Here is a 24638-nt window from a genome sequence, read left to right on the forward strand (position 1 = left end):
CCTGCTGGCAAGGTTACCTCTATCCCAGAGGCCTCCAAATAGCAGGAACACTCTGGCCCAGAAATGCAGAGTTCAGCCTAATAATTCAAACACATTCCTCTGAGCATCGCCAGCTCCTCGGCCGTAGCCTTGGAGATAAAGACAAACTCCGATGTTTCCAGCTCCACATTTTGCAGAGCCTTAAACTAAACCAGAAAAGTGTATTTCCAAAATCTGCAAAGTTCTCTTTCAATGAAGAAGTGGATATGAGCCTTGTAGAGAAGGTTGTTTTAAGGAGACAACACCAAATCTTCCCTATCTCCATCAGATGGAAACCACTCTACCTGTATTTGCTGAAAAACAAAAAATATTGCATTTTCTACTCTCCAGGACTATTTTCCAAATCTCCTTAATTAAAGGATAATTCAGTTTGTAGCTATAGGAAGAAACCCCTCAACTGAACCTGACAAAAAAGGATTTTGTGTTATGAAATCTGCTTTGTCTCTTTTTTTTTTTTTTTTTTTTTGTTTCTTCATTTACTTCTTTTCTATTTCTTCTCCAAGCATGTCAGATGCTTTGCTGAAGTCTGGATCTGCTCTGCTTTGGAAAGCAGTCAAGCAACAAATATTTGGGGGACAGCTCCCAGCCAATCCACCAAATCAAAACTTTGCTCCTCAAACCTGTTGTTTCTCAAAAAAAAAATTATTTCCTCAGTGATAAAGCCAATTAAGTTTATTTTATCCTTATGTTGGACGTGAACATTTTTACCCAGCTGCTTTCCTTCTCCTTTGCTATTCTTCAGAGAGATCTTTGGCCAAGATTTTTCTCCCAGTTAAAAACCTTAAGTAAATCTGCCCATTTTGGGACAATCAGTAAATCTTTGGTCTCTACCACAAAGTCAGTGTACAGGAATCACGTTCTTTTGCTCTTATTTCCTCCTTTTGAATAAGGATAGTGTGGATCTGGAGAACTGATTAAAAAATTTAGATTTTTTTTAAAGAATTACATTATGGGCAAAAATTGCTCAACTTTTCCTTTTTTTAAATATATATACATATATCTATTCTGTAACTATAAATAATGTTTTTCATAACTGCCAACAAACCTGATTTGCCTTGTGCTATGCTGAATTTTTAATTACTTTGACTCTTAAACAATACTGCAACATCTTTTCCTCTATTCGGGTTTTCCTTATGGCCATTGGTAGTGAAGCTGACCCCAAAAACACCCATTCAGACTTATTAGATGAAGATTGTGCCAATTTAGGAGATCCCTGAACTACAGTTGGCTGCAAGTGGTGGGTCTGGCAGACAAATCTCATCCTGCCCTGCCTCATGTCCTCCCAGGACTGGGATGAGGATGATGTGAAGCCTTCATCTGTTGCAGAGCAGAGATCCTTATTGGACAGGAGGAAAACCTCGCTCTCCATGGCTCTTCACTCCATAACAGAAGGTGCTTGCCCTCAGCTCAAGGCTTCCCAGGAGCAGGGAGCAATGGTGGGACACCAAGGAGAGAGAGCTTTGTTAACTTACTGATGCAAAATGGACATCATTTGTTTTTTGTACTTTAGATGTTAAAAATAAATGATCTACGAAAGGTTCCTGCTGTTTTAAACTCGTGAGATTCTGCTTGTCCTTTCATCTTCCCTATCACAGCCTCTGCCCAGAGAAGTCCAAATCCCCAATCACAGTGACAAAGCCAAAGGCTCAACTGTCTGGCACAACGTTTATCCCTCATCCATCTTAATTAAGGGAATAGAAGGGACTGCAATCTGCTGCTGCCGTTAAGGCAGATCCCTTCCGCAAACACGGCAAACAATGATTTTATTTGCCTACCCTGAATTGCTGCCATCAGCTCCTGTGAGACTTGTGCAACGTGGGGTTGGGAGAGGATTGTTGCACCGCCCTCCACTGAGCTTTAACTTAACCTCCACCTAATATTTAGCCTTAAACAGCAGACAGGAGCAGCTCCCTGCCTCTGCCTCCCTGAAGTGCTTTACTTCTTTTAACTGATTCCTCTTGGATTTGGCAAAGCCACTGAGGCACTGGAACAGATTGTCCAGAGAGGCTGGGGAGTCTCCTTCACTGGAGATATTTCAGAGCTGTCTGGATACAATCCTGTGCCTGAGCAGGGAGTTGGGACAGGTGACCACTGTGGTCCCTTCCATAACCAACCAAACTGCCTCCTCACCCCATAAAATAAGTGACAACAACGTCTTGTCAAAAATAACAATTCCTGCCCTATAAATAAGAAGGGGGAACCTCTCTCTCTTGTAGACAAGGAGGACTGAGTCAGAAAATTGTATCTGCTCCCTTGGGATACAATTTCTGAGCCCAGGAGGTCATTGAGCAGTCAGGAGAAGGATTTGCTCCTGGGGCAGCAAACCCAAATGCTCTCACAGAGATGTTTAGGGGATAGCATTCACATTCTGGGCCCAGAAAAGCCACAGGGATAACAGAAACCATTAAAAAGCCCAAAACTGCCAGCTGATACCACCAGAGCTAGGTGTAGTCCCTGTCCTACAAAGGCTCCTTGTTCCAAGGCTCTTCTATTCCCCACCAAGGGCTGCAGCACAGCATCCACCTGGCATCCTCCCAGCACCCAGCCCAGCGTGTCAATTCCAATACAGGCTACCCAGGCACAAAAAAAGTCAAAAGGGTCTCAGTAAATGCTCCTGAAAACAAAAAAAAAAATTGTATTTTGACAGGGAGAAGGGGGTGGGGAGGGAACAAAATCCCTACTAAGGCATTAAATTCTCACTCCATGACTAGAAAAACATGGTGCTGTATTAACTATGCACATTAAGGATAAAAAGTCCTTGTCTTGGTTATTAAGTCTTCATGGAAGCCTTATTGAACAGCAGCAGCATTATCTTTGATTGAAAACATTATTTATCAAAATGCTACATTAGAATTACACCATTTGATAAATAGAGAGAAAAAGTTAAAAATAAAGTGTCAGAAAATGGGCGCTTCCTTCATGTTTTGTTAAACATGTACCTTGATACTCAAGTTTTACAAAAAAGCTGAATACAAACCCAAGTAACAGACACACTGGTGGAGTAAGACAGAGAAAGATATTTTAAAAATGGTATTAAGAAAGTAAATTGTTCTCTAATACCATATAATGCTGAGCATCATCTGGATTTGCATGAACACGTGGTCCCTGCCAGGGTCAGAGTCAGGGTTATATTGTGTAGACACATAAATATTTATAGAACCTGGATAGCCAGAGATCCTGATACTTAGGGGTCCATAAAGTCTGGCTGTCTAGAGGTCTGTAAAGTCAGAGTATCTTGCAAGGTGAACACTCCACCCAACAAGGGCAGGGTTTTTTTTGGCATTTCCCTCTTGGAAACAAAATAGCTCCTAATTCTTAGGGGTGGAGAAAGAGCAGCTTCATATAAACCTCTTTAATAACAAATCCATCTCCCTACTGTCATCTCAGGGCAGAAACAACAATTTTTGTCATTCAAGTGCAATAATCTGGACTTTGCAATAATGAAATATTTGTTGAAGATAGCATGTAATGAAAAATATTAACAATATTAAACCCAGGCACTGATACAGCCCATCTGGATATGGCAAGAAGACTCTGCAGTGAAAATATTGAATAATTCAGTGCCAGAAATAGGGATGAAAAAGATGCCATTTGATACAGAGCCTGAAACTGTCAAACCTCCCCAGCTGAAGAATCCCAACATTTTGCAAGTGCTGGTGAAAAGCAGTTGGTGCCTGAGCCTTGCTGTGGGAGTCCTTTGTGTCAGGCCTGCACAAATTCTTCCCACATTAGGCATCAGCTGGATAAATCTCCATGTGCTGCTCTCTCTCTAACCTTTCCAGGCACTGGGAAGGCAAGAATGCAGAGGGAAAAAAATCCTGGCTGCTGTGTTCACACCTACCCCAAACTCAGATGGCAGAGGGGTGATAATTGCACCTATGACAGGTTAAAAATGATCAAAAGTGAATAATGAGCAGAAAAACAAATCTTCCCCCTCCACTTCATATAAATCAAATTTTTTTGGATATAAAACTTTTAGAGCCACACTATTTACTTAAAATTACTTAAAATCAGCTACCCAATTACTTAAAAATCAGTGTACTGGAAACTGAACATTATGAACTGAATCAGAGAATCTATTTCTTTTGTTAAATCCATTTTAATGGAATTTGGTTACCTCCCATTAATACTGTTCCAAGTACAGGGGTAAAAATGTAAGTATAGTTAAATTTTATTTCCCATTACTACTGTTTCAAGCCAGAATAGGGGAAAAAGGGAATATAGTCAAAGTTTACATCCCATGCATTGTTCTAGGTAAAAATAGGAATATGGTTTGTTTGCAAATGTTGTTTCTCACAGGCAAATAATGGCACCCTAATTCCTATACAAATCAAGTATCCCTTTATCCTTGTTCCACAGTGCAGGGGTGAAGAGTGTGAGATCTGCCAGTGGAGCTGGGATAACTCCAGTTCTAGCACACACAGGCAAAGCAGTGGAGGCCATGTGCACAAGGAGCTTTGGCCACCCCATGTTATCCAAACCTACTGGAAGTCCTGGACACGCCTGATCATTCTAGTTAATTGATTGTGTTAAACTCGACTCAATGGCTCTTTGTTTGGCTCTGGAAACATTCAGCAGCATCCATTGCAATGCCAGCAGTGTGGAGCCATTCTGCTCACAGCTCACAGGGCCTCAGCTCCAGCTGCCATGGCTGAATTTAGCTAGGAGGATCCTGTGCATAAGCACACTCCTGGAAAATAACATTCAACATCTAGATGCTGCTTGCATTTCTCTCTAACAGCCCCATAATCAGGATTAAAGAAATAAGACAAAATAAAGGTTTTCAGCTTCCCAGGCCTTCAGGTGGCAACTCTGACCTCACCCACAAAAGCAAAACACACACATTGCACAATATTGCTGCAGACAACAAAAAGCAACTCCAGCTGCTGTTCCTAAGGTTCCTGTGCAAGCTACCACCATTGGGAATGCAAACAGCAGGGCCAAGTCTAAGGAAAGCTCTCTGCAGTGCTTTCCAAAGCAATCAATCCCTTTTTTTTTCTGGCAGAGAGGCTGCAGATGCATATCAGCTGTGAAGGGCAGCAGCAGCTCCCCTTGGCCACTGCCTGAGCTCCGAGGCCTCTCCCAGGAACACAGCTCTTGGCTTTTCTTTTCTTTTCCTTTTTTTTTCCTGGGATTCCCACTGGGATGCTTGAAAAGGCAAATAAACAGCTGCTCAGACAACACATCTGCTGTGTGTAGCTGCAATGGCTGTACTCCTGTGACAAATGAGATGCTGAGAAAGGGACTGATGGTAAAATATTCTGGTGCAAACTCCTTTAGACCAAGGTTCATCCTATAACTGTCTGAGGACCTTTGGGCATACCTAAGCCAGGGAGGAATTTCCTACTTTTGCAGTTTTATGCAGAATTGAAAAAGAAATTAACAAGATATAATAAATTAACTTGCATTCAGAGCTCCACAGAAAGCTGAAGCATGGTTCAGGAGGATGGAGGGGAATGCTCACAGGCTGTGCCATGTACCATCACATCCCACCTCAAAGGGTTACAGTCCATAAAAACAAGCTGGGATTCCAACATAAAGTTCATCTAGATGTTTCTAGCTAATTTAATTAAAGGGAAAACAGGATTTTGAAACACCATTTCAAGTTCACATCAACAAGTTCCCTAGATCTGGGATAAAATATCCCTGCAGGGATAAAGCACAGTTCTCCAGGTAGAGCACAAATTGAATCATGGCATGATTTGGATTAGAAGAGAACTTCAAAGGTCATCTAATCCAACACCCTCCCCCAGGCAGGAACACCTTCCACTACATCTGCTTGTGCAACCTCTCCAACCTAATCTTGAATGCTTCCAGGGATGGGGCAGGCACATCTTTTCCAGTGTGAAAATATTTTCCAGCCTAAAGCTCCCTTGGCACATCTTGAGGCCATTTCCTCTTGTTCTCTCCCTTTTTCCCTGGGAGCAAAGCCTGACCTCCACCTGGCTGCCCCCTCCTGTCAGGGAGTTGTGCAGAGCCAGAAGGTGCCCTCTGAGCCTCCTTTTCTCCAGGCTGAGCCTCCCCAGCTCCTTCAGCTGTTCCTGGTGCTCCAGACCCTCAATATCTTGTTGATATGTGGCACTCTGGGCTCCTGATGTAGCATTGAACTGAGAAGAAGTTTTCACCTCAAGTACTGTATGGAATCAATCAGAAACAGAATGGAACTCTTCCTCAATTAACTATACAAAAATATGGATTTGGAGAAGCTCAGTCTTGAAACTAAAGAGAGCCAGAGTACAAAGTTTTCGTAAACTCAGCTCTGCTGAAGAAGCAAGTTCTTATAGAGCAAAATGTGCTTTATATGAAAATGAGGGGAAATTGAGGAAAAATATAAAGAAAATCACATGTTTAAAAAAAAATTAATCTTGTTATTGCAAAAAATAGCATGTTCTTTAAGGAATATCATTAATGACAAATAATATATAAACATGCAAATACTTTAAAATATCATTATCACCAAAAGGAGCCTATTGCAACCATTCCAAGGAGCACCACTGCAACAAGACTTTCCTATTAAATCCCAGCAGAGGAAAAAGAAAATCCATAGGATTTACATCAAATACACTTTAAAAGGACACGCCTGGTCTCAGTACACACCTTAAACTATGTGCAACTAGTGAATGACGTCACCGTGTTTAGAGGGCAGTAACAGCTTGTCTTGCTAGCTGTCCCCAACAGTCCAATTTGGACAAGACTCAGGAATCTCATGCAACAAAAAAAATAAAAATCCCAAACAATAGCCCGAAGCTGTTCAAGAAAGATAAATTAGAAAAACAGAGAAGCTACAGAAAAAAAAAAAAATCTTAATTTTGCTCCACTTCCGCTCCTGCTGTGCGAGCATGACAGCAAAGGCATTCCCAGGAACAGGAGGTTCCATGCACTTGTCCTGCCAGAGACACTTTTCAAGCTGAAAAAGAGATCAGTGGGTCCAAGTGAGCTGTTGGTTGCTCCACTGCCTAAACCAGCAGTTGCAGCACAAAGAGCTGTGTCACTGCCTCTGAAAGACAAACCTGAGCTGAACACAATCTGATCTTAAATATGCAAAGGGAATGCAGAAGGTGTCTTGAGAAGAAAACAACAAAGGAAAAGAAGAAAAAAAAAAAAAATCACCAAAAGTTTGGCTTCTAAACTTCCAGAGTTTATTCAATTTATTTCAACCACAACTCAAAAGGTCAAATCTGCAAACGGTTTGCAGAGTAATGCAACCCAAAGCTCTGCTCTGAAGATCCCTTTCTTTGGAAATTCTAGGAAGAGAAGGAAAAGCAGAAATATAGCCACTTTATCTTTCAGGCTGCCTGATTTGTGACTATTTGGGACTGGTGCTGGCAGAGCAGAAGAAATTCTGGATTACCCCACTTTTTCTAAGAGGCCTAGAAGCAGACAAAGCACAACAGCAGCCATCCAGCTGCCAGAGTGAAGGAATGCAAACTTCTGTTCCAACAGCAAAAAAAAATATAACAGATATGATTCAGGATTTTTTTTCCCCTCTAAAACAGCTGCAGATCTTGTGAAAGGAAAACAAAAGCCTGGAGTGCATCCCTGCCCTCCACCTCATCCCAACACACACAACTCACCAGGCACTGGGGCTTTGAGCAACCTCATCTAGTGGAAAGAGAATCAAGGAGAGGAACTACAAAGGTGATTTTAAAAGGAAAAGAATATTAAAAATTAGGGAAGAATTATTCTCTGGGATGGTGGGGAGGCCCTGGCACAGGCTGCCCAGAGAAGCTCCAAGCCCCACTCCTGGAAATGTTCAGGCCAAGTTGGATGGGGCTTGGAGCAACCTGGGATAGAGGAAGGTGTTGCTGCCCATGGCAGGGGGTGGATGGGATGATCCCTTCTACCTAAACCATTCTGTGAATGGTCCCCAGAAGAAGTAACTGGACACCACCAGAGCAGGATTCCCAGGAAACCACTTGTGATGCCTCTCTCCATCCAAGAGCCAAGCAAGCAGACAACCCATTTCTGAGAAAAGAAGAATCTAAGAAAAAAGCAATTCCCCAAACTTCCTTCTACCTTCCCTTTCATGGAGATCTCTCTTCTCCACCTCTGGAAATCTAACCTAGACAGAGACGCTCTCTCTGATGCTGCTAAAGAGAACTATAAAATTATCTTGGTCCAACACAATACATTAAGCAATGTATCCAGAACTAAAGAGCATGGAAGTGTTTCAAATAAATAACGGGATTGCAGGTGGAATAACAGGCCTGGAGGTGGAATGCAATAGTGTTCATACCAGTTTTCTGAAATTAATGTGGTCACCAACGTGGGTCACCACAGTAACCACCATTAATTGCAAACTATGGGAGCCTGGTCTGATGTGGAGGAGAGGAGAGGGAGAGGGAGAGGGAGAGGATTAAGAAACATTTGAGTGAAAACAAAGTATTAACAAACTTGGCAGCAAGCCATCTGCTGTACTTTTATTTTTATCCTCTTTTTTTTTTTGGAAGCACGAAGGATTCTATAGGTGGAAACACAAGCTTCTCTCATTGTAACCCTGTTGTCATTTTACAGTCAGTATTTAGCAGATAACCCCAGAGTAAGTGCCACAGTAAAACCCCAGCTACTCAGGTTTGGGTTTTTTTCACTGTTAAAACATTTCTACACTACTATCATTTCCATCTTACCTCAAGCACTGGGCCAGCTCCAAGAATAATCTGTTCTACTCCACTGGCAAATCCCTTCTGGCTGAGGGCGGTGAGGTGATGAATCAGAAAGTTGGTGCTCTGTGTCTTTCCCGAGCCACTCTCCCCTGAAATCACGATGCACTGGTTCTTCTTCCTCTGCAGCATAGCATGGTAAGCCACATCTGCCACAGCGTAAATGTGGGGCTCCAGCTTCCCCAGCTGATGGTTATCGTACATCTTGACATACTTGGGGTTATAAATAGGCAGGAACTTGAAGGGATTAATAACAATGAGGATGCTGCCAACATAGGTGTAGATCTTTTCCTGCTTGAAGCGGTTCCTGAGATTCTCCAGGAGCGTTTTCTCGTTCAGGTCGGGCAGACCGCACAAGTCATCGTAGTCCTTCTGCGGGGGCTGGGGGAGGAAGCCGCGCTCCACCATCCTGCGGCGCTCCTCGGTGACGCGCAGCCAGGACTGCAGGCTGCCGTAGTGGATGGAGCCGTCCAGGTTCTTCTCGCGCAGCAGGAAGCGATAGTCCTCGCCGCTGCTGCGGTTCTCCAGCGCCAGCCGCGGCCACAGCATCATGCGCTGCGCCGGGCAGTCCGTGGGGTTGAGGATCCACTCCTCCCCTCCAAACTCCTTCACTTCGGCCAGCACGTAGCATTTTGTTTTGTCCAGCTGGAGTTTGTTGATGAGCGAGTCGATCACCTCGGCAGCTGTGGAGGTTTTTCTGGCAGTGATGGGGCAGTAGATTGTCCCCTCTGCGATGCTCCCCGGGTAGATGTGCAGCGTGTACTCGCTATCCTCGAAGCGTCGTCTGCCTCCGACATCATTTACACTCATATTGGATCCTTTCCCATCAGTCCCTGTGCTGCATAGTCAGGACTGTGCTGTATCTTGTCAGGTCATCACGTTAGCAAGGCTGGAAAAAACCAAAATAAAACCAGGTTATCTGACGAATACCCCAAAGGTGTCGCAGACAAAGGTATTCAACACTCAAACACTACACACACAACACAGGCTCCCCCTGCTCAGATGGAAATCCCACAGTACCTCAAGCTTTTTGCCCCAGTCTGAGGTATCAGAAACACCCTCTGATTTTCCATGAAAATTTTGTGAGCAACACACCAGACAATCACCTGAATCAATCTCATGGGTGTGTGGTACTCAGCACCCACAAATTTTAGCTGCTAAACCAAAATCACCTTCCTTTGCACACCTGGCCACAGATACATTTTTTCATTTTTTGTCCTGTGCCAGTGAAGAGAAAATAAACTCCTTTCCTTCCTGTCCAGAAGATTCTGAACCCATAATGATTTAATCAGCAGCACTTTTTCCACTACCAATGCACCCTTTTTCAGAGATGTTCAGAGATGGATATGAGTTATTGCAACCAACTCCTTTGTACATTGCACTTTTTATTTCTCTTGTACTGCTTAAAACCAAACAAACCCATATCTCTGGCACTGAAACATCAAACGTGCAGCTGATTTCTCAAACTTAACCACCACAAGAAGATAACACACCACCAGCAGACCCAAATAAAAGCAAATACAGACTTATAGGGCCCCAGTTCTCCACCAGTTCAAACAAACTCCAAACTGCCCTGGAAGATGTTAAGAGTTACTCCAATAGAACGACAAAAGTGAAATAAGGAGAAAAGCAGGACCCTCAGAACCAGGACCTGGGCAATCAGGTGACAGTGACACTTTATACAGGTTCAAGTTTACATAATGCCCATCCTAACGTTATTTGTAACACTGAGCTTTTTTTGAGCCCCACTGAGACCTCACAACTATGACAGTTCCCTCATGGCATCAACAAAATGCTCAAGAAGGCCCAAAAAACATGAAGTCAAAACCCACAATAGGTTTAGGGAACTTCAGAAGAGTATTCAGGGAAAGCATTTCACTGGTCACCCTGTTCCTGCAGTCTCCCCCAAATTTCCAGATCCAGGACCTTCAGTCCAAGTACAGCCACCCTCATCTTCAGCCACTCCAAGGCTGGGATTTGGAGAATTGTTTCATTTCTGAGGCCCTGAAATGAACAGCACTATTTCATGCTGTATTGTTTCTTGCTCCAATATTTCATTGAGTATATTATCTCCAGCCACGTGCACTTCAAAGCACAGAAATTAATCTGTCCCAGTGAAATCCATCTGGCAGGGATTCATGGTGCATTGCTTGGTAGCAGGACATACATCATACACTGGGAAGCATTCCAGATGCTTTCCTATGGCTTTACTACAGGCACAGACGCAACAGGGATGATGTCAGGGAAGTGCTGGGCTGGGCTTGCTTTGTGTAGCTCTGCAACTCCAGCACCAGCCTTTCATCAAGAAGGGGGGAGCAAACCCCCCACTCTACCTAAGCTTGATAATTCCTCACCCAGATTTTACTTCAAAGCTCAGGCTATTTTTATTGACATTATCAGAGCATACCCAATACTGCTGACTCACGTGAGAAGTGCAAACAGGACTTTAAGTTGGCTACCTTGAGCAAACTGACTTTGCCTCCTCCCTCTTGCACACTCAATAAATAAATACACTATAAAGCACTAGGCCACTCAACCCCACCCACTCAAACATCTCCAGAGATGTTCATTCTGCATGGAATTGGTAACAACAAACACCTGTGCCTCCTGCATCCAAACAACTTGAATCCATCAGGGCTGCAAGCCAAGTGTAAGCCCTATGGAGATGCTAAAAGCCTCAACAACTCTAGGGATGTAGAAGAGCCAAGTCCTCCCCACAAAACCACTCAAAAACCAGAAGTTTCTGAGATCAGAAAGTAAAGGGGTGTTAAATCAAGCCTTGTAAATCCCAGGGGTTCCACAGGGTTTACTGGTAACAATCCCAAACATGGCTCAGAGTGTTGAGGGAGGTCAAAGCAATGTTAATGAAGTTAATTGGTTGTGGTGTCCCATGCCCTGCTGCACATGAGCCTGGCCCTGGCTCAGCATGCAACACACCTTGTGCATGCAGTCAGCTTTTCCAAAGCATTTTGGAGAAAATAACGCAATGAAATACCCATCCCAAGGTAATTGGCAAATGCCAGGCAGAAAGGTTCTCCTAACAGCACCATTCCAGCAGGCTGTTGTATCGCTATTATATGACTTGAACAATTAATATTCATGGACTCTGCATGCCTATGAAAGGAAACATTTATGGCATTTTAAGTCAACACAGAATCATGGAATGGTGTGAATTGGAAGAGGTTTTAGAGCTCATCTCATTCCACCCCACCATGGGCTGGGAAACCTTCCACTAGACCAGGGTGCCCATCCAACCTGGCCTGGAACACTTCCAAGGATCCAGGGGCAGCCACAGCTGCCCTGGACAATCTGTGCCAGGGCCTCACCACCCTCCCAGCCAGGAATTCATTCCCAGTATGCCATCTAACCCTGCCCTCTGGCAATGGGAAGCCATTTCCCCTTGTCCTCTTGTCCCCAGTCCCTCCCCAGCAGCCCCTTTAGGCACTGGCAGGGGCTCTGAGCTCTCCCTGGAGCCTTTTCTTCTCCAGGTGAGCACCCCCAGCTCTCCCAGCCTGGCTCCAGAGCAGAGGGCCTTCAGTCCTCTGACCATATACTTTCAGCCTAATATTTTCTATATCCTTTTACATTTTCTATGTTTGAATGAAGATTCTTCTCAAATTAATCCTGAACGTTGACTTTGCTCGATTTTACTACACAAACATAATTTTATTTCCAACATAAAAAAGCACAATCTCCAAACATGGTTACAAATTCATTATATTACTTGGGTTCTCCTACATAACAAAATCAATTACTATTTCCAAGGGGAAGGTTCAGAGGGTCCTGATAAAACTGACAATTATCATCTGATTATTAACAGGTTGACAGAAAAAGGCTAAAACTTAGCTTGTCAATTAGGCTTTGTGCAGACATTAAAAATGTAAATACTGGTTGATTTCTACATTCTGTGTGATCTTTTGCTATATGATCACAGCTTAATACACATTCAAAAAGACCAACCTCAACATGTTCATTTTCAGGGACGTTAGCAGCACGTGGCAAAAATCCAAAACAAACTGTCCACTGGAAGCATCTGAACCCGGCATAAATAATCTGTGACAGCTAAAGCCTGAAATCATGTGCAGAGTTTGCCAAATACCGAATGATTTGGAAAAAACAGGGATCAGTGTCAGCATTGAGGCTGCTAAAGGGGCAATTCTGGAAGCAAAGTTCACTGAGTTTATTATAACATCCCCTAATCTGGCAAGGGACTACAGAAACAGGGAAATTTTCTCCCCTTTCCCAGTCCTCAGTACAGCCTGGATTTATCCATCCACTGGCACCCCCCAACACTCACTGTGCAGGGCAGTAATTTCTGGTATAGATAAACTTCTAAAATCTGATGAAGAAGCTGCCAGTCTAAACACACTTCACTGTTTAATCTGAATCTATGGGCACAAGAGCTCTCTGGATGTTTCCCTGCAGCAGCCAACAGGCTCGTGTTGCTGGTACCCAAAATAACACCTTGGTGACATCAAAATTGACACCAGATTGACACATCTGTGCTAGCTACACACAGGAGGAATACCCAAGTGGAAGCTGAACATCTTGGTTATCATTGCACAGTTTCACATGTCAGTTCCTTGCAGAATCTACATAACACTTAACCCTCTCCTTTTATCATCTTCATTTTCCAAGCTCACTGTATTTTTCTCTTCCCACTGTTTGCTGATGGGAGAGAAACATAATTATTGTCACTTAATTACCTATGTGAGCCCCTCTCAAAGGGCCTCATGTGCAAGTGCAGGCGGTGGTGGCACACAAGACACAGATTTATGCACCCAGGTATTGGTTCTATCAAGGAAAAGTGACATTTGGAAGCATTACAGAGATCTTAGAATGGTTTGTTTTAGAAGAGACCTTTAAAGGTCACCTAGTCCAATCCTCCTGCAATGAGCAGGTATGTCTTCAACTTGATTTGTAATCACAATTCAGATTTACTTCATAAAGGATGATAAGCTTGGATGGGGGGAAAAATACCCATTAGTACTCCAGGATTGTCTACATACAGAAGAAAGGTCTTTTGGCTGAATTTCAGAGCAGTTTATTTGGACTGAGGCACCTAAGCAAGATGCCAAAACAGTGAGACAAATTAGAACAGAAAATGAAAGCAGAAGTGAAGACAAGTTCCCAGAAGCTTTGCAGCAACACAGAGCCCTGCTGGACCTTGCACTGAGCCAAAACAGAACCCCACAGGCACCAACACTGGACACACAGGCAATGGCAGCAACATCCCAATGACACCTCTGACTGTTTTGGGGGATTCTTAAAATTTTCCATTTGGTCCCAATTCCTTTGAAAGAAAGAAATTCTTCTCCTTTGCTAAACCTGCTTTGTCTTGCTCAGAGTTCAAGGCAAATGTGAGTGAACCTAAAAATTTGGTGTCCTTTCCCTTCCTACAAACCCAAGTGATTTTGAGTTAATCCTCCTCGATGTCCCTGATCCAAGTGAGATTTGTAAACTGGGGTTTGGCTGTTATTATCAAGAACCATAATAAAAGGGGTGCCAGTGTCAACCATTCTGCCTCAAGCAGAAGGGCATATTTCTGGAAGTAAAGATGTCTATACAGCCAAAGATGCCTACTCAGCCTCCAAGGGGGATTCCCAGAGCACAAAAGCAGCAGTGACACAGCTCACCCTATGTAAATCATTCCCAAGGGCCCACAGTTGCCCACACTGGAACTAAAATAGGTTGCAACTGTTCTCTAAATTGCTCCTGATCTCAACAGCTTCTTTTATGGCCTGAAAATTTTGATAAAAGTCATATTACACTGGTTTTCCCCGTGTCTTTCAGTTTTATTCAGCACTTTAAGCAACTCTGTCACCTCCTTGTCTGTTCACTCCTATAGTGGAGGATGACACTTGAGTTTCAGTTTGGCACCTGGGAGTCCTTGCTGGACACCAGAGGTGTTTCCTCCTCTCTTTCAGAGATGGGCTTGGCTCCCCCATACTTTAATCAGACACTGATATTACAAAGTCCATGGATACATAAAGTGCCTCAGTGGACAATAATCCCTTCCAGAGCCTGGAATCACTTTGTCTTGAGGTTTTGGTATTTCCCTGTGGTATGACAATCACTCAGTAGTTCCTCTTCTTTTAGAAACTGGGAGTGTGTGAGGATGTTACTATCCATCACACCCTTGCTGATGCATCTCCTGTGGAAATCACTCAGCTTCTACCAGACCTTTCAGCTGAGACAAAATGAAAATGGGAAGAAAGAAAAACAACCAACCAACCAACAAACCACAAAAAACCAAACCAAAAACAAACAAAAAAACTCCATAAAACCCAAAACAACAACTAAAAAAAATTACAAGAAAAGTTGTTGTGAAACTAGTTACTGCTAAAATGTTACAAATGTTTCTGAAGAAGGAGGAACTGAATTAGGACATGAAAAACATCAGCAAGCACTTTTTGTGCAGGGAATGAATCAGCATCCAAGGAATTAACCTGGGCTATGCAGTGAACAAAGCTCCTGCTGGCATGATTCCTGCCTCACCAGCTGGAAATGCTCCCAAAGGCACAGATCCATCATCAGTGGTGCTAAAGAAATTAAAATTAAATAAAGGAACTACAAGAAAGTTTGGTGAGGTCTTGACTGAGGCAGCTGAATGGGAGAAGTGACTTCCATCTTCCCTTCCATCACAGCATCTCTGCATGATGCTGGGAAACCCAAATAAATGCTGCAAAGAAAATCCTGCCCTGGATTGTTCCTCTTTCTTGAGCTGCAGATTTGAGTCACTGAATCTTGACTTCTGTTTTCCCAAAACATGCCCCTACACAGAGAATGGGATCCTCCAGCTGCTCCCTTGGCTTTTTTTTTTTTTTTTTTTTTTTTTGCCAGAAACGAACAAAATAGTAATAATAAAAAAATAAAACTTAAAGAAACAAAAGGAATTGCTGGATCCTCTCTCAGGCTGCAATGGTAGCACCTGTGTAACTTAATTTGCTGCTCCCATATTCCCTATATGACTAATGAGAACTGTCAGTGGATGACAAGGATTAACAAAAAGGCAGAGGCTAAGGAAGAGCCTGGTGTATCCTGAGTATTTTGAGTCCTGCAGAGAAACAAATCCTTGCTACAACATGTTTTGCTGCTTCTAATGACTAAGGAAGTAGTTAGTGGCCAGGGGTGGGACAACCCTGTTCCAAACACCAAGAAAAATCAGTCTTTTATAAAACTGATAGAATTACATTTACAGCCCCTTCAGGTTTTCCAGGATCAACTCCAGGCTCCAGCAACATATTCAGACACAGCATCCCTCACCAACACAGCAATTCTATTCACATGAACAGCCAAAATATCAGATTTTCCAATCTGACTGGTTGGATCTGCTCCTCACAGGTGGACACAGAGCAGTTCAGCCTCTGAAAATCCAACTGGAAACAAATCTGGAGTTGCTATCCCAAACACCCAGATCACTGTCAAGTCCCACACAGATGCAGGCACAGAGCAGAGCCAGCAAGCACAGAGATGGCTGCAGAAACTGTCAATGGACTCAGGAATTCCCTTTTAGCTCTACTTATATTTTAGTTCACAGCTAAAATTTCACATATAGAGCCTGAACACCAGCAGCACTTACATTAAAAACATTTTTGAAGCTGTTAAAAATGGAGTATATGAAGTGGAAGTGATGCTGCCAAGGACTAAAGGAATTCACACTTAGGAGCATCTTCCAGCCCCAAAATAGCTGCAGAAAATACCTTTTGAGAACTCTGAATTACACCAGAATTAAGGACAAGGTGCTTCTATCCTAGAGGAGCTCAAGAGCCTCAGAGAACAAAAGCTGGGAAATCAAGGGATCCTTCTCCTCCTAATGCTGTGCTGCAGGTGGTGGAGCAGCCTGAGGATTGTCCTGCTGAAAAGGAAGCTCCATGAAGGATGTGGAGGCACTCCAGGACCACTTCCATCTCCATCAAGCACCACACTTGAGATTACAGCTGAGCAAAAGGCAGAAGGATTTACAGAAGCACAAAGAATTGCACAAATACATTGTGTTGGCAACTAAATATCACTGAAATGCTGCATTAGGAAGTTTCCAAAGATAACAGAAATAAATTTAAAAAAAATTCTATTATATCACAAAGAAATTATTTCTCACCTTTATGATGAGATGGCAGAGTATTTTGAATATTGCCATATAAATATATATTGATCTATGTCAACTACATGTATCAATATACTGATAAATATCAGTATATAGATCCATGCCAAAGGATTTTGTTGGGTTAAAGAATCATGTCCTCCTAGATATCCTCAGCATAGATCCTTCCTCAACATTCCCTGTCCTTGGGAAACCCAACCCACTTCCAGCACAAGCCAAGACAAACATGGACACCTCAGCCTTGCTTATTGTGGAGTCCACGAACACAGGAAAATAAACATTAAATCACTATGGAAGTGACAACACCTACACTGCATTTCCCTAAAAATATAAAATTAGAGACAATTTACATATTTGAATGTCACCATGTTATTTTTGAATACTTGGTCAAATAATAATTAATAACTTCAGATGTTTTTCCTGTAGTGTTAGAAGCTTTGAAGTTATTATGGAGAAGATAATTCTGCTTAGGAATAAAGTCAAATGTAAGTGCAATAGTGCCAGGAGAAGATATAATAATGTGGTTACTGATGTTCTCCCTTCCCTCATTTTATGGAGGATTATGGACCATGACTGATAGTGAGGAAGGGATGGTTTTAAAGCCTTCTCACAGAAAACCCTTTTTGGCAAACAGTCCATTTCAAATAAAATTTTCCAGTGTTCCCTACACAATTTTATTGCATTTCACAAGAATTATTACCTGCAACCAACCAACACAAGCCCACAGGCTTTCTCTTCTGCCAAGAAGATTCCAGCTTTCCTCCTGAGAGGACATTTACTGTTCAAGATCAAAATGAACCATACAAGTTAACTCTGGCTGGGCAGCAGACAAATCCCATTTTTTCCCATTTTAGGTAGAACATATCTGTTAATGAACAAGAGTTTAAAAGGCTGATTCTCCAATTTTTTAGCTTGGTCACCTACTTCTTAAAGCTACAGTCCAGCTTTACTCAAGCATCTAAATAGGAATAAAGTTATTTTTGGGTGTCCATAATCTTACAGTGCCATGTGCCCCTGCAGCTGCTGGTTTCTTCTGCTACAAGTCTGAATTTTCCCAACAAAATAACTAAAGCTTCCACTCCAGCCCATCCTTATTCTTTGAAATCCTCCTTAAACGAAGGCAACCCTCAACTAACTTCACCCTTTGGCTGCCTCTCATCCTTCCTTGCACCTCCTTCCCGTTTTCCATGGGCAATGAAATCATTTCCCCACAGAGAATCATCTTCTCTGCATTGAATGAAGGTCAGCCCTCAGCAGCAGGAGCTGCAGTGTTGTCAGGAAATCAAGAGACTTCTCCTGGCTGGATTTAGTTTCATATTAAGTAAGAGGTGATGCCATTTGTTATCAGTCTCTTCTCCATGTTCAGTGTCTCAAATAGCTTAGTGATATTTAATAAGCTAAAGATTTTATCAGAATATCAATAACTTTTAAAAAATTGCTATATTTTAGGGATTTGATCTCTGTAGCCAGACCATACAGGTACTCCTTTAAACCAAGCAGCTCAAAATCCTCCAAAATCAGTGTTTCTTTTCAATGTGGAACTACTGAAAATCCCTTAGCACCAACATAAAAGCATCCTGGTCCATGCAGGAGCAATATTCTATTACCAAGAGACTGATTCAAGGCTCATAGTAACCTATAGATTCTCTGTATAGCCCATGCAGGACAAGGAACAGATCTCAGACCACTAAGAATTGTGCTGTCAAAGATCAAAGGGAAAAGAATATTAAAACTGTACTGACAGATCTGGCTTAGTTACCTTACAAAGAAAAAAAAAAAAAAACAAAAAAAACAAAAAAACAAAAAAAAAACAAAAAAAAAAAAAAAAAAAAAAAAAAAAACCACCAAACAGGAGAAGTCATACTTTAAACAAGACTTCCAGCAACTAGCTCACAGAAAAAAGGTAGTCTTTTTCCTCTAAAGGCCATATTTATAAAAAATATTCAGCCCACAGCTGATGATAATTTACAAGCCAGAGCCAGAATAGGATGCTGGATTTAAATGAACCACAAACATATTTCATATTCTATCTGAAAATTAAACTGTCAGGCAAATGCCACAACACAAGAGGGGCTTTTAAACTTGAGGAAGAGTGTTCTGAAAGCATCAAGGACTCGAAACCAAAAACAAAAGCCGCCTCACAATGTGAGAAGTACTAAAAATCTCTTGAATGAGAGCTGACAGCTCCACTAAAAATAGTTCTTGGCAGCTACCTGAAACACAGGCTTTGTAGTTCTTTGAAAACTTTGATATCAGACAGAGAGGCAAACAAAAAAAAAAAACAACAACAACAACAAAAAAAAAAAAAAACAAAAAAACACACCTAAAAAAAGCAGGAGCTAATCAAGTATTTAATTGAAATATTTCCCTTTTCCCAAGTCCCTCTCCTGGAGCCCCTTCAGGGACTGGGCAGGGGCTCTGAGCTCTCCCTGGAGCCTTCTCTTGTCCAAGTGAGAACCCCCAGCTCTCCAGCCCGGCTCCAGGGCAGAGGGGCTCCACCCTCAGAGCATCTCTGTGGCCTCCTCCATGGCTCCAGCAGCTCCATGTCCTTCTGCTGTTGGAGGCAGCTCTGCAGGTGGGGTCTCCCCTGAGCAGAACTTGAAGCCCTGGCCAAACAAAGTTCAGCTCCTCCTTAAGGTCCTCATGATATTGCTTTTCCTGATGGATCAGATACACTGACTGGAGGCTGTAGAAATTCAGAGATGTTTGATGACCAGCATGAGGGAACAAATACATCCATTAGGAATGTTATAATTCACCTTTTTAGAATGAAATAAGCAGTAAATTATCAAAGATCTATATCAGATGCTCTGACCCAGCATTTTGCTGTAACAATCATGTATTTTATTGGTGCCTCTGGGTTATTTAAAGCTGTTTCTGGGGGTTCCCACACCTTGTGCTAATTGTACATCACTGATAGGTTTAGGAGGAAAGAATCCCTGATTTCCAAACCTCATAAACAGGTACATCCCTACAGACACCCACCACAAAGAAGGACAGACAGAACCTACAAACAAGGACTAAGAAGACATACACAGACTTTGCATTTCATTTGAATCTTCCCTGTTTGGGGCAAAAGCTGAAACAACATCACAGCTGGGATTAGGATTTCATCCTGCACTTGGATAAGACCTTCCATCTTTCCACCTCTCCCAGCCAAGCTACAGCTTGACACAAACTTGGGGAGCAAACAAATGTGGCTGCAGAGAAAATAAAATTCAATAGCACATTCTGGGAAATAAAATTATTTTATAAATCAGTGTATATATCCAATAAGGTAGCAGTTAAGTCAATTGACAAAACAGTCTGTATCCCATTATATTCTCTGGGAAAAAAAAAAACATCTGGAAGCTGAAGATCTGGTTTCTTGAGAGACCAAGCAGTAAAAATTGAAATATTCACTGGACTGGCAGTGGAATGATTTCAACGCTTCAGTGAGCACAAGTTAAACCTGAGCATATTCAAAGCAGCACAATGGATTTGTTTTTTATGTACTTTCATGTGTCCTCCCTTGTCTTTAGGACTATTTTTCCATCCAGAGTAGGACATGGGGGGTGAGCATTCCAATTTTTTTCCAGTAGCAGGCATAATTTTTCATTAGGATAGAGCACTGCTATGAAAAAGAAATTCTGATCTGGTCCATCCTCAAAAAGGGAGGATTAAAACAAAGGGAAAACAAACAGCCCCAGAGCACAGAGCACAGAGCGAGGTCAGGCATCCTCAGACGGCTGAAGAAATTAAATGACAGATTGCAGCAGCCCGGTATTAAACATCTCCAAGATAATTCCCCATCCCAAGCAGAAGCATCAGAGGGAGAAAGAGAAGCTCCTCTAAGCCAGGTCTGCCAGACTGCTTCTGTGACATCTGTTCCTGCATTTTCCGCCGGCCGCTCCCAAAGCGGCTCCGGTGACAGATTTGCCCTAATTGCAGGAGGATAATCGCCCTTATCCTGAAACAGGGTGCCCAGTGCAATGTGAGAACATCTCCTTTCCACCTCCTATGCTCATTTCCTACAAAACCTGTTCTAAACCTAAAGCCTCCCGTGGGATACCTGGCCTTTGAACATGTCTGAGGTGATTCCATAATTATTGAAAGAGTATAAGCTTTGGTTGCTGGGTCATTCCCAGAGAAAGTCATCGGGCCCTCTCACCTTTTACTTTCCACCACATGCCATCCTGTCCATCCCAATTTTTCTCTTCTATGTTCAAGAGAAAGCAGAGGCACCTCCTTCCCACAAAACACACAGAGCTCCCTACCTTAGTGCAGAAAGCCATAGATTACACCTGACACAGGAGGTGAGATACAAACATCCCTCAAAAAACTGCAGCACACTTGGGTTTTAAGGCTCTTCCTTAATAAAAAGCATTAAGTATATTTTAGATTCTTTCTGTGCCATCAGTACAGAAAAAGACAATTCTGCAGTGACCAAACTCACAATGAAAAATTGGTTATAAACTTAACCCATACATTTCGTGAAGCTCTTTAAAAATTATTATGAGCAACCAAATAGCTTTCACAAGCTTGGAACTATTCCTAAACCTGGCATCCTCACCCTTGGGAGGGGACAGGACACAGCCAAGGTCAGCTGTGCATTATCTGGAGAAACTGAAACACGATGCTGATCTGGTGGAACAGGCTCAGGTGACACAACTGGCTTCATTTCCACCTTTTATTTACATCAAGGACAACTGAGATGGGAATGACAGGCCCTCCAGATATCCACATCTTGGTGGTTTTCCACAAGCACATCTTCACTTAGAAAATATATGGATTACTCCAAAATGCTTAAGAGAATCCAACACTGATCACAAAAGAGAATATTTTCTGCCACACTAAAATATGATGTTATAACACAAACCTCTCCCTGAAGTTCACAAGCACCTGCAAAATCCTGCCTAAAAATGCTACATAATTTACTTTTCTCAAGCCATTAAATCTTTAATTCATATTCACCACATGGCAAATATTCCAGGTGAAATATTTCCCATCCTGTGCATGTGTCTCATCTTTTTCATACTCAAAGGATTTATTTCAAAACATTCATCTCCCCAACTACCAACACACCTCAATGTTGCCCAGGAATCATTTTATGTAAAGCAGAAGTCTGAGGAAGGGGGCCAGTAAATCCTTTTAACCAAATGCTTTCAGATTATGACAAATTATTCCACTGGCACAAAGCCAGCACAACTCTCCACAGCAGAAAAAAAGAGGTCGAGCAAATCCAATAACAAGTATTTAAAAAGACAAGCCAACAAAATTAGTTCCATTTTCTTGCTGGAGGCAAAGCAAGGTCATTATGGAACAGGGAGGGGTGGGGGGCAAAAAGGAGATACAGCAATAAAATTATAAAAAAAACCCCAGAATATTAAACCTATTGGGTTTTGGAATTACTTCCACTCCATTTCACTAGCAGAATTAGAAACATTAGGGCAGAGGGCTGCCACAAACAGGCAAGTGCCTGGGGCTATGACATCCACCAATCCATCCTCTCTCCCAGCAGCATTGGAGTGTGTGAGCAGATGCCACCTCTCAGCTCCCATCAGCTGCAGGAAGACACAGCTCCTGGGAAGAATGCACAGGTGTGTCACCCCTGGGAATTTCAAAATACACTAAAGAAAAATTCAAAGTGCCCTAAAAAGGAATCTTCAACACAGGATCTCAGCAGAAAGGTTTGTTTTGGTTTGTCAGATGAATGCCAGGTTATTGCTCGTTGTTCAGACCTGAAATTTTTACTATCCCTAATATTTTCACAGTGTATTTATTAGTTTGGGGATTTTTTGAGGCCTAAAATGATATGAAACGTTCTTTCTGTTCACAATGGGCCCATCCTCATGTACATAAAATTCTGTCCCCAATACACCAAATCTACCTACATGGTGAGCACAGGAATCACAGACCACAATTCAGACCCAAAACCTGAGATTTAACTGAGTTTTCAGGACAGAAAACTTGCATTCTACCCTATGCTATCATTCATCCTCAGTCCAAAGTCCCTTTCTGCAGAAGAACAGCCTAGGATTGTTATCCTTCTCTGTACCCTGGCTGCAGGCAGAAAGCAAATCAAAGTTTCCCAGACATTTAAGTACATAAAAGTGTTTGTGCTGTCAGTGATTTGGGTCTGACAGACACAGAGGAACCTATTTGTTCTACTCCTGCTTGTCCTTGCTGACTTTACACCTGAGGCTCAGGGATTTTCCACTTTCCTTGAGCCTTTCCAATGAAATCTGTGGTAAAACTCATCAGCAATTTGACTTAAATATCCTTAACCCCTGACCTTTAAAGGATGATCAAGTTGAAAGGGTAATTTTTTTAATGGATGAGGGCTTTTGGTTGTTGGCCTTCTAAAACACATTCCTCTGAAATAGATGTTTGGGAAACTTTAAAATTTTATTTATCTATTGAAGAGTGAAAGACAAGATCAAGTTCCTTGTCCTCACATTCCACAATCTGCTGGTTTGGGATTCCTCCCATCAAAAGTCACCCCAGGCTCTCATGTTGCCATGAGGAAAGTGCATCTCCATCTTCCAAACTGCTAGAACTGAAAGGATTCACTGATTTATCATCTAACCATTGACATCCCTCCTTGCAAGTCTCCCTTGTCATCTTCATCCCTGTATCACTTAGATCCCAGCCACAGTCCTGAAACCAACTGGGTACAGGCTTCAGCCTCAATAGCTTAAAATACAGCAATAGATTTGATGGAATAAAGCTGCTCCCAGTGATTAGAGAATCCTAGATTTGCTTGGGTTGGAAGGGACCTTAGAGATTATCTCATTCCAACCCCATCATGGGCAAGGACACCATCCATTACACACCATCCCTTTTTAATTGTTCAATCTCTTTTATAATGCAAATTATCAGCAGACATGTTTTCAAAACATTTCTTCTATACTACAACTACGAATTCATAATTTATATTAAAGGACATAATATCTACAAAAGCAGTAAAAATAAGTCCCATGTGGGAAATAAGTGTTCTTGCTGCACTGTTTTGTCAAGTTAAAAAATACACTGGCATTCTGATTTGCACCATTCTGGCTCCATTCATCATTTAAAAAAACACATTTTAGTTAAAAAAACCCAGCCCTTATAGAAGTGCGTGCAAGGAAGAGATTTCCTAGCCTAAATTACCAAATAATCCAATGGAGTATTTTTTCCTCCAAACTTCAGTCACATCTGTAGTCCAAGGACAACCTATTCACCTCTAACACAAATTGAAACAAACTGCTCAAAGACACTGGTAAAACAGATTTGTCTAAAGAATGAAGGTTTCATCTTTTTTTAGTACCATCCAGATGCTGCTAAATTTGTCAACTTCAGTGCACTGAAGTAATTTGGGTAAATTGGTGAAGCCTTGGCAGCTGTTTGCAATTGCAAAGAGTTTGTTCTTCACTATTTGTTCGATAGGAAAAATCCCCAAAGAAAATGGGCTTTCTCTGACTATATAATTCACTTTTATCATTTACATTAACACTTAGCTAGGGGGATTTGAGCAGGAAAGATTCTCAATCCCTTAAATTCACCACAACAATTACATTCCTACCTTCCTCAAAAATTAATGTTATGGAAATGATGGTTGCTCTTTAAGGAAAAGATCCCACTAGCAGGATGGGGTGTTAAGTCAGTATAAGAAACATTCCAGAGTGAGGATATGATCTCCTTGTCCCTACATTTGTCCTTCCTGACTCTTCTAAAAGACAACAGGAGACAGAACCTTCAGAAAGTTATCAAGGCTTCAAGGTGACATGTGTGCCTCCCCCTGTACCTGAAAAGCAGAGCACATCTTGGCATCACACAGGAAAGTAAATTATATCCACATAATTATCCCTCCAAAA

The 24638-nt window shown here is 42.1% G+C and overlaps 1 protein-coding gene across 8 annotated transcripts in view; it reads right to left on the reverse strand.

Moving 5' to 3' along the window:
* The window catches only part of MYO9A (myosin IXA), a 164929-nt gene that overhangs the window by 124362 nt on the left and 15929 nt on the right, over positions 1–24638 (reverse strand). For all 8 annotated transcript variants that reach the window (XM_056499559.1, XM_056499556.1, XM_056499561.1 and 5 more), the window contains exon 2: positions 8667–9588. In XM_056499559.1, the coding sequence (XP_056355534.1) occupies positions 8667–9509 (843 nt within the window). In that variant the 5' untranslated portion in view covers positions 9510–9588. The remainder of the gene's footprint in view (positions 1–8666; positions 9589–24638) is intronic.

The sequence above is a fragment of the Oenanthe melanoleuca genome, chromosome 10 (genome assembly GCF_029582105.1).
Source record: "Oenanthe melanoleuca isolate GR-GAL-2019-014 chromosome 10, OMel1.0, whole genome shotgun sequence".
NCBI lineage: Eukaryota > Metazoa > Chordata > Aves > Passeriformes > Muscicapidae > Oenanthe > Oenanthe melanoleuca.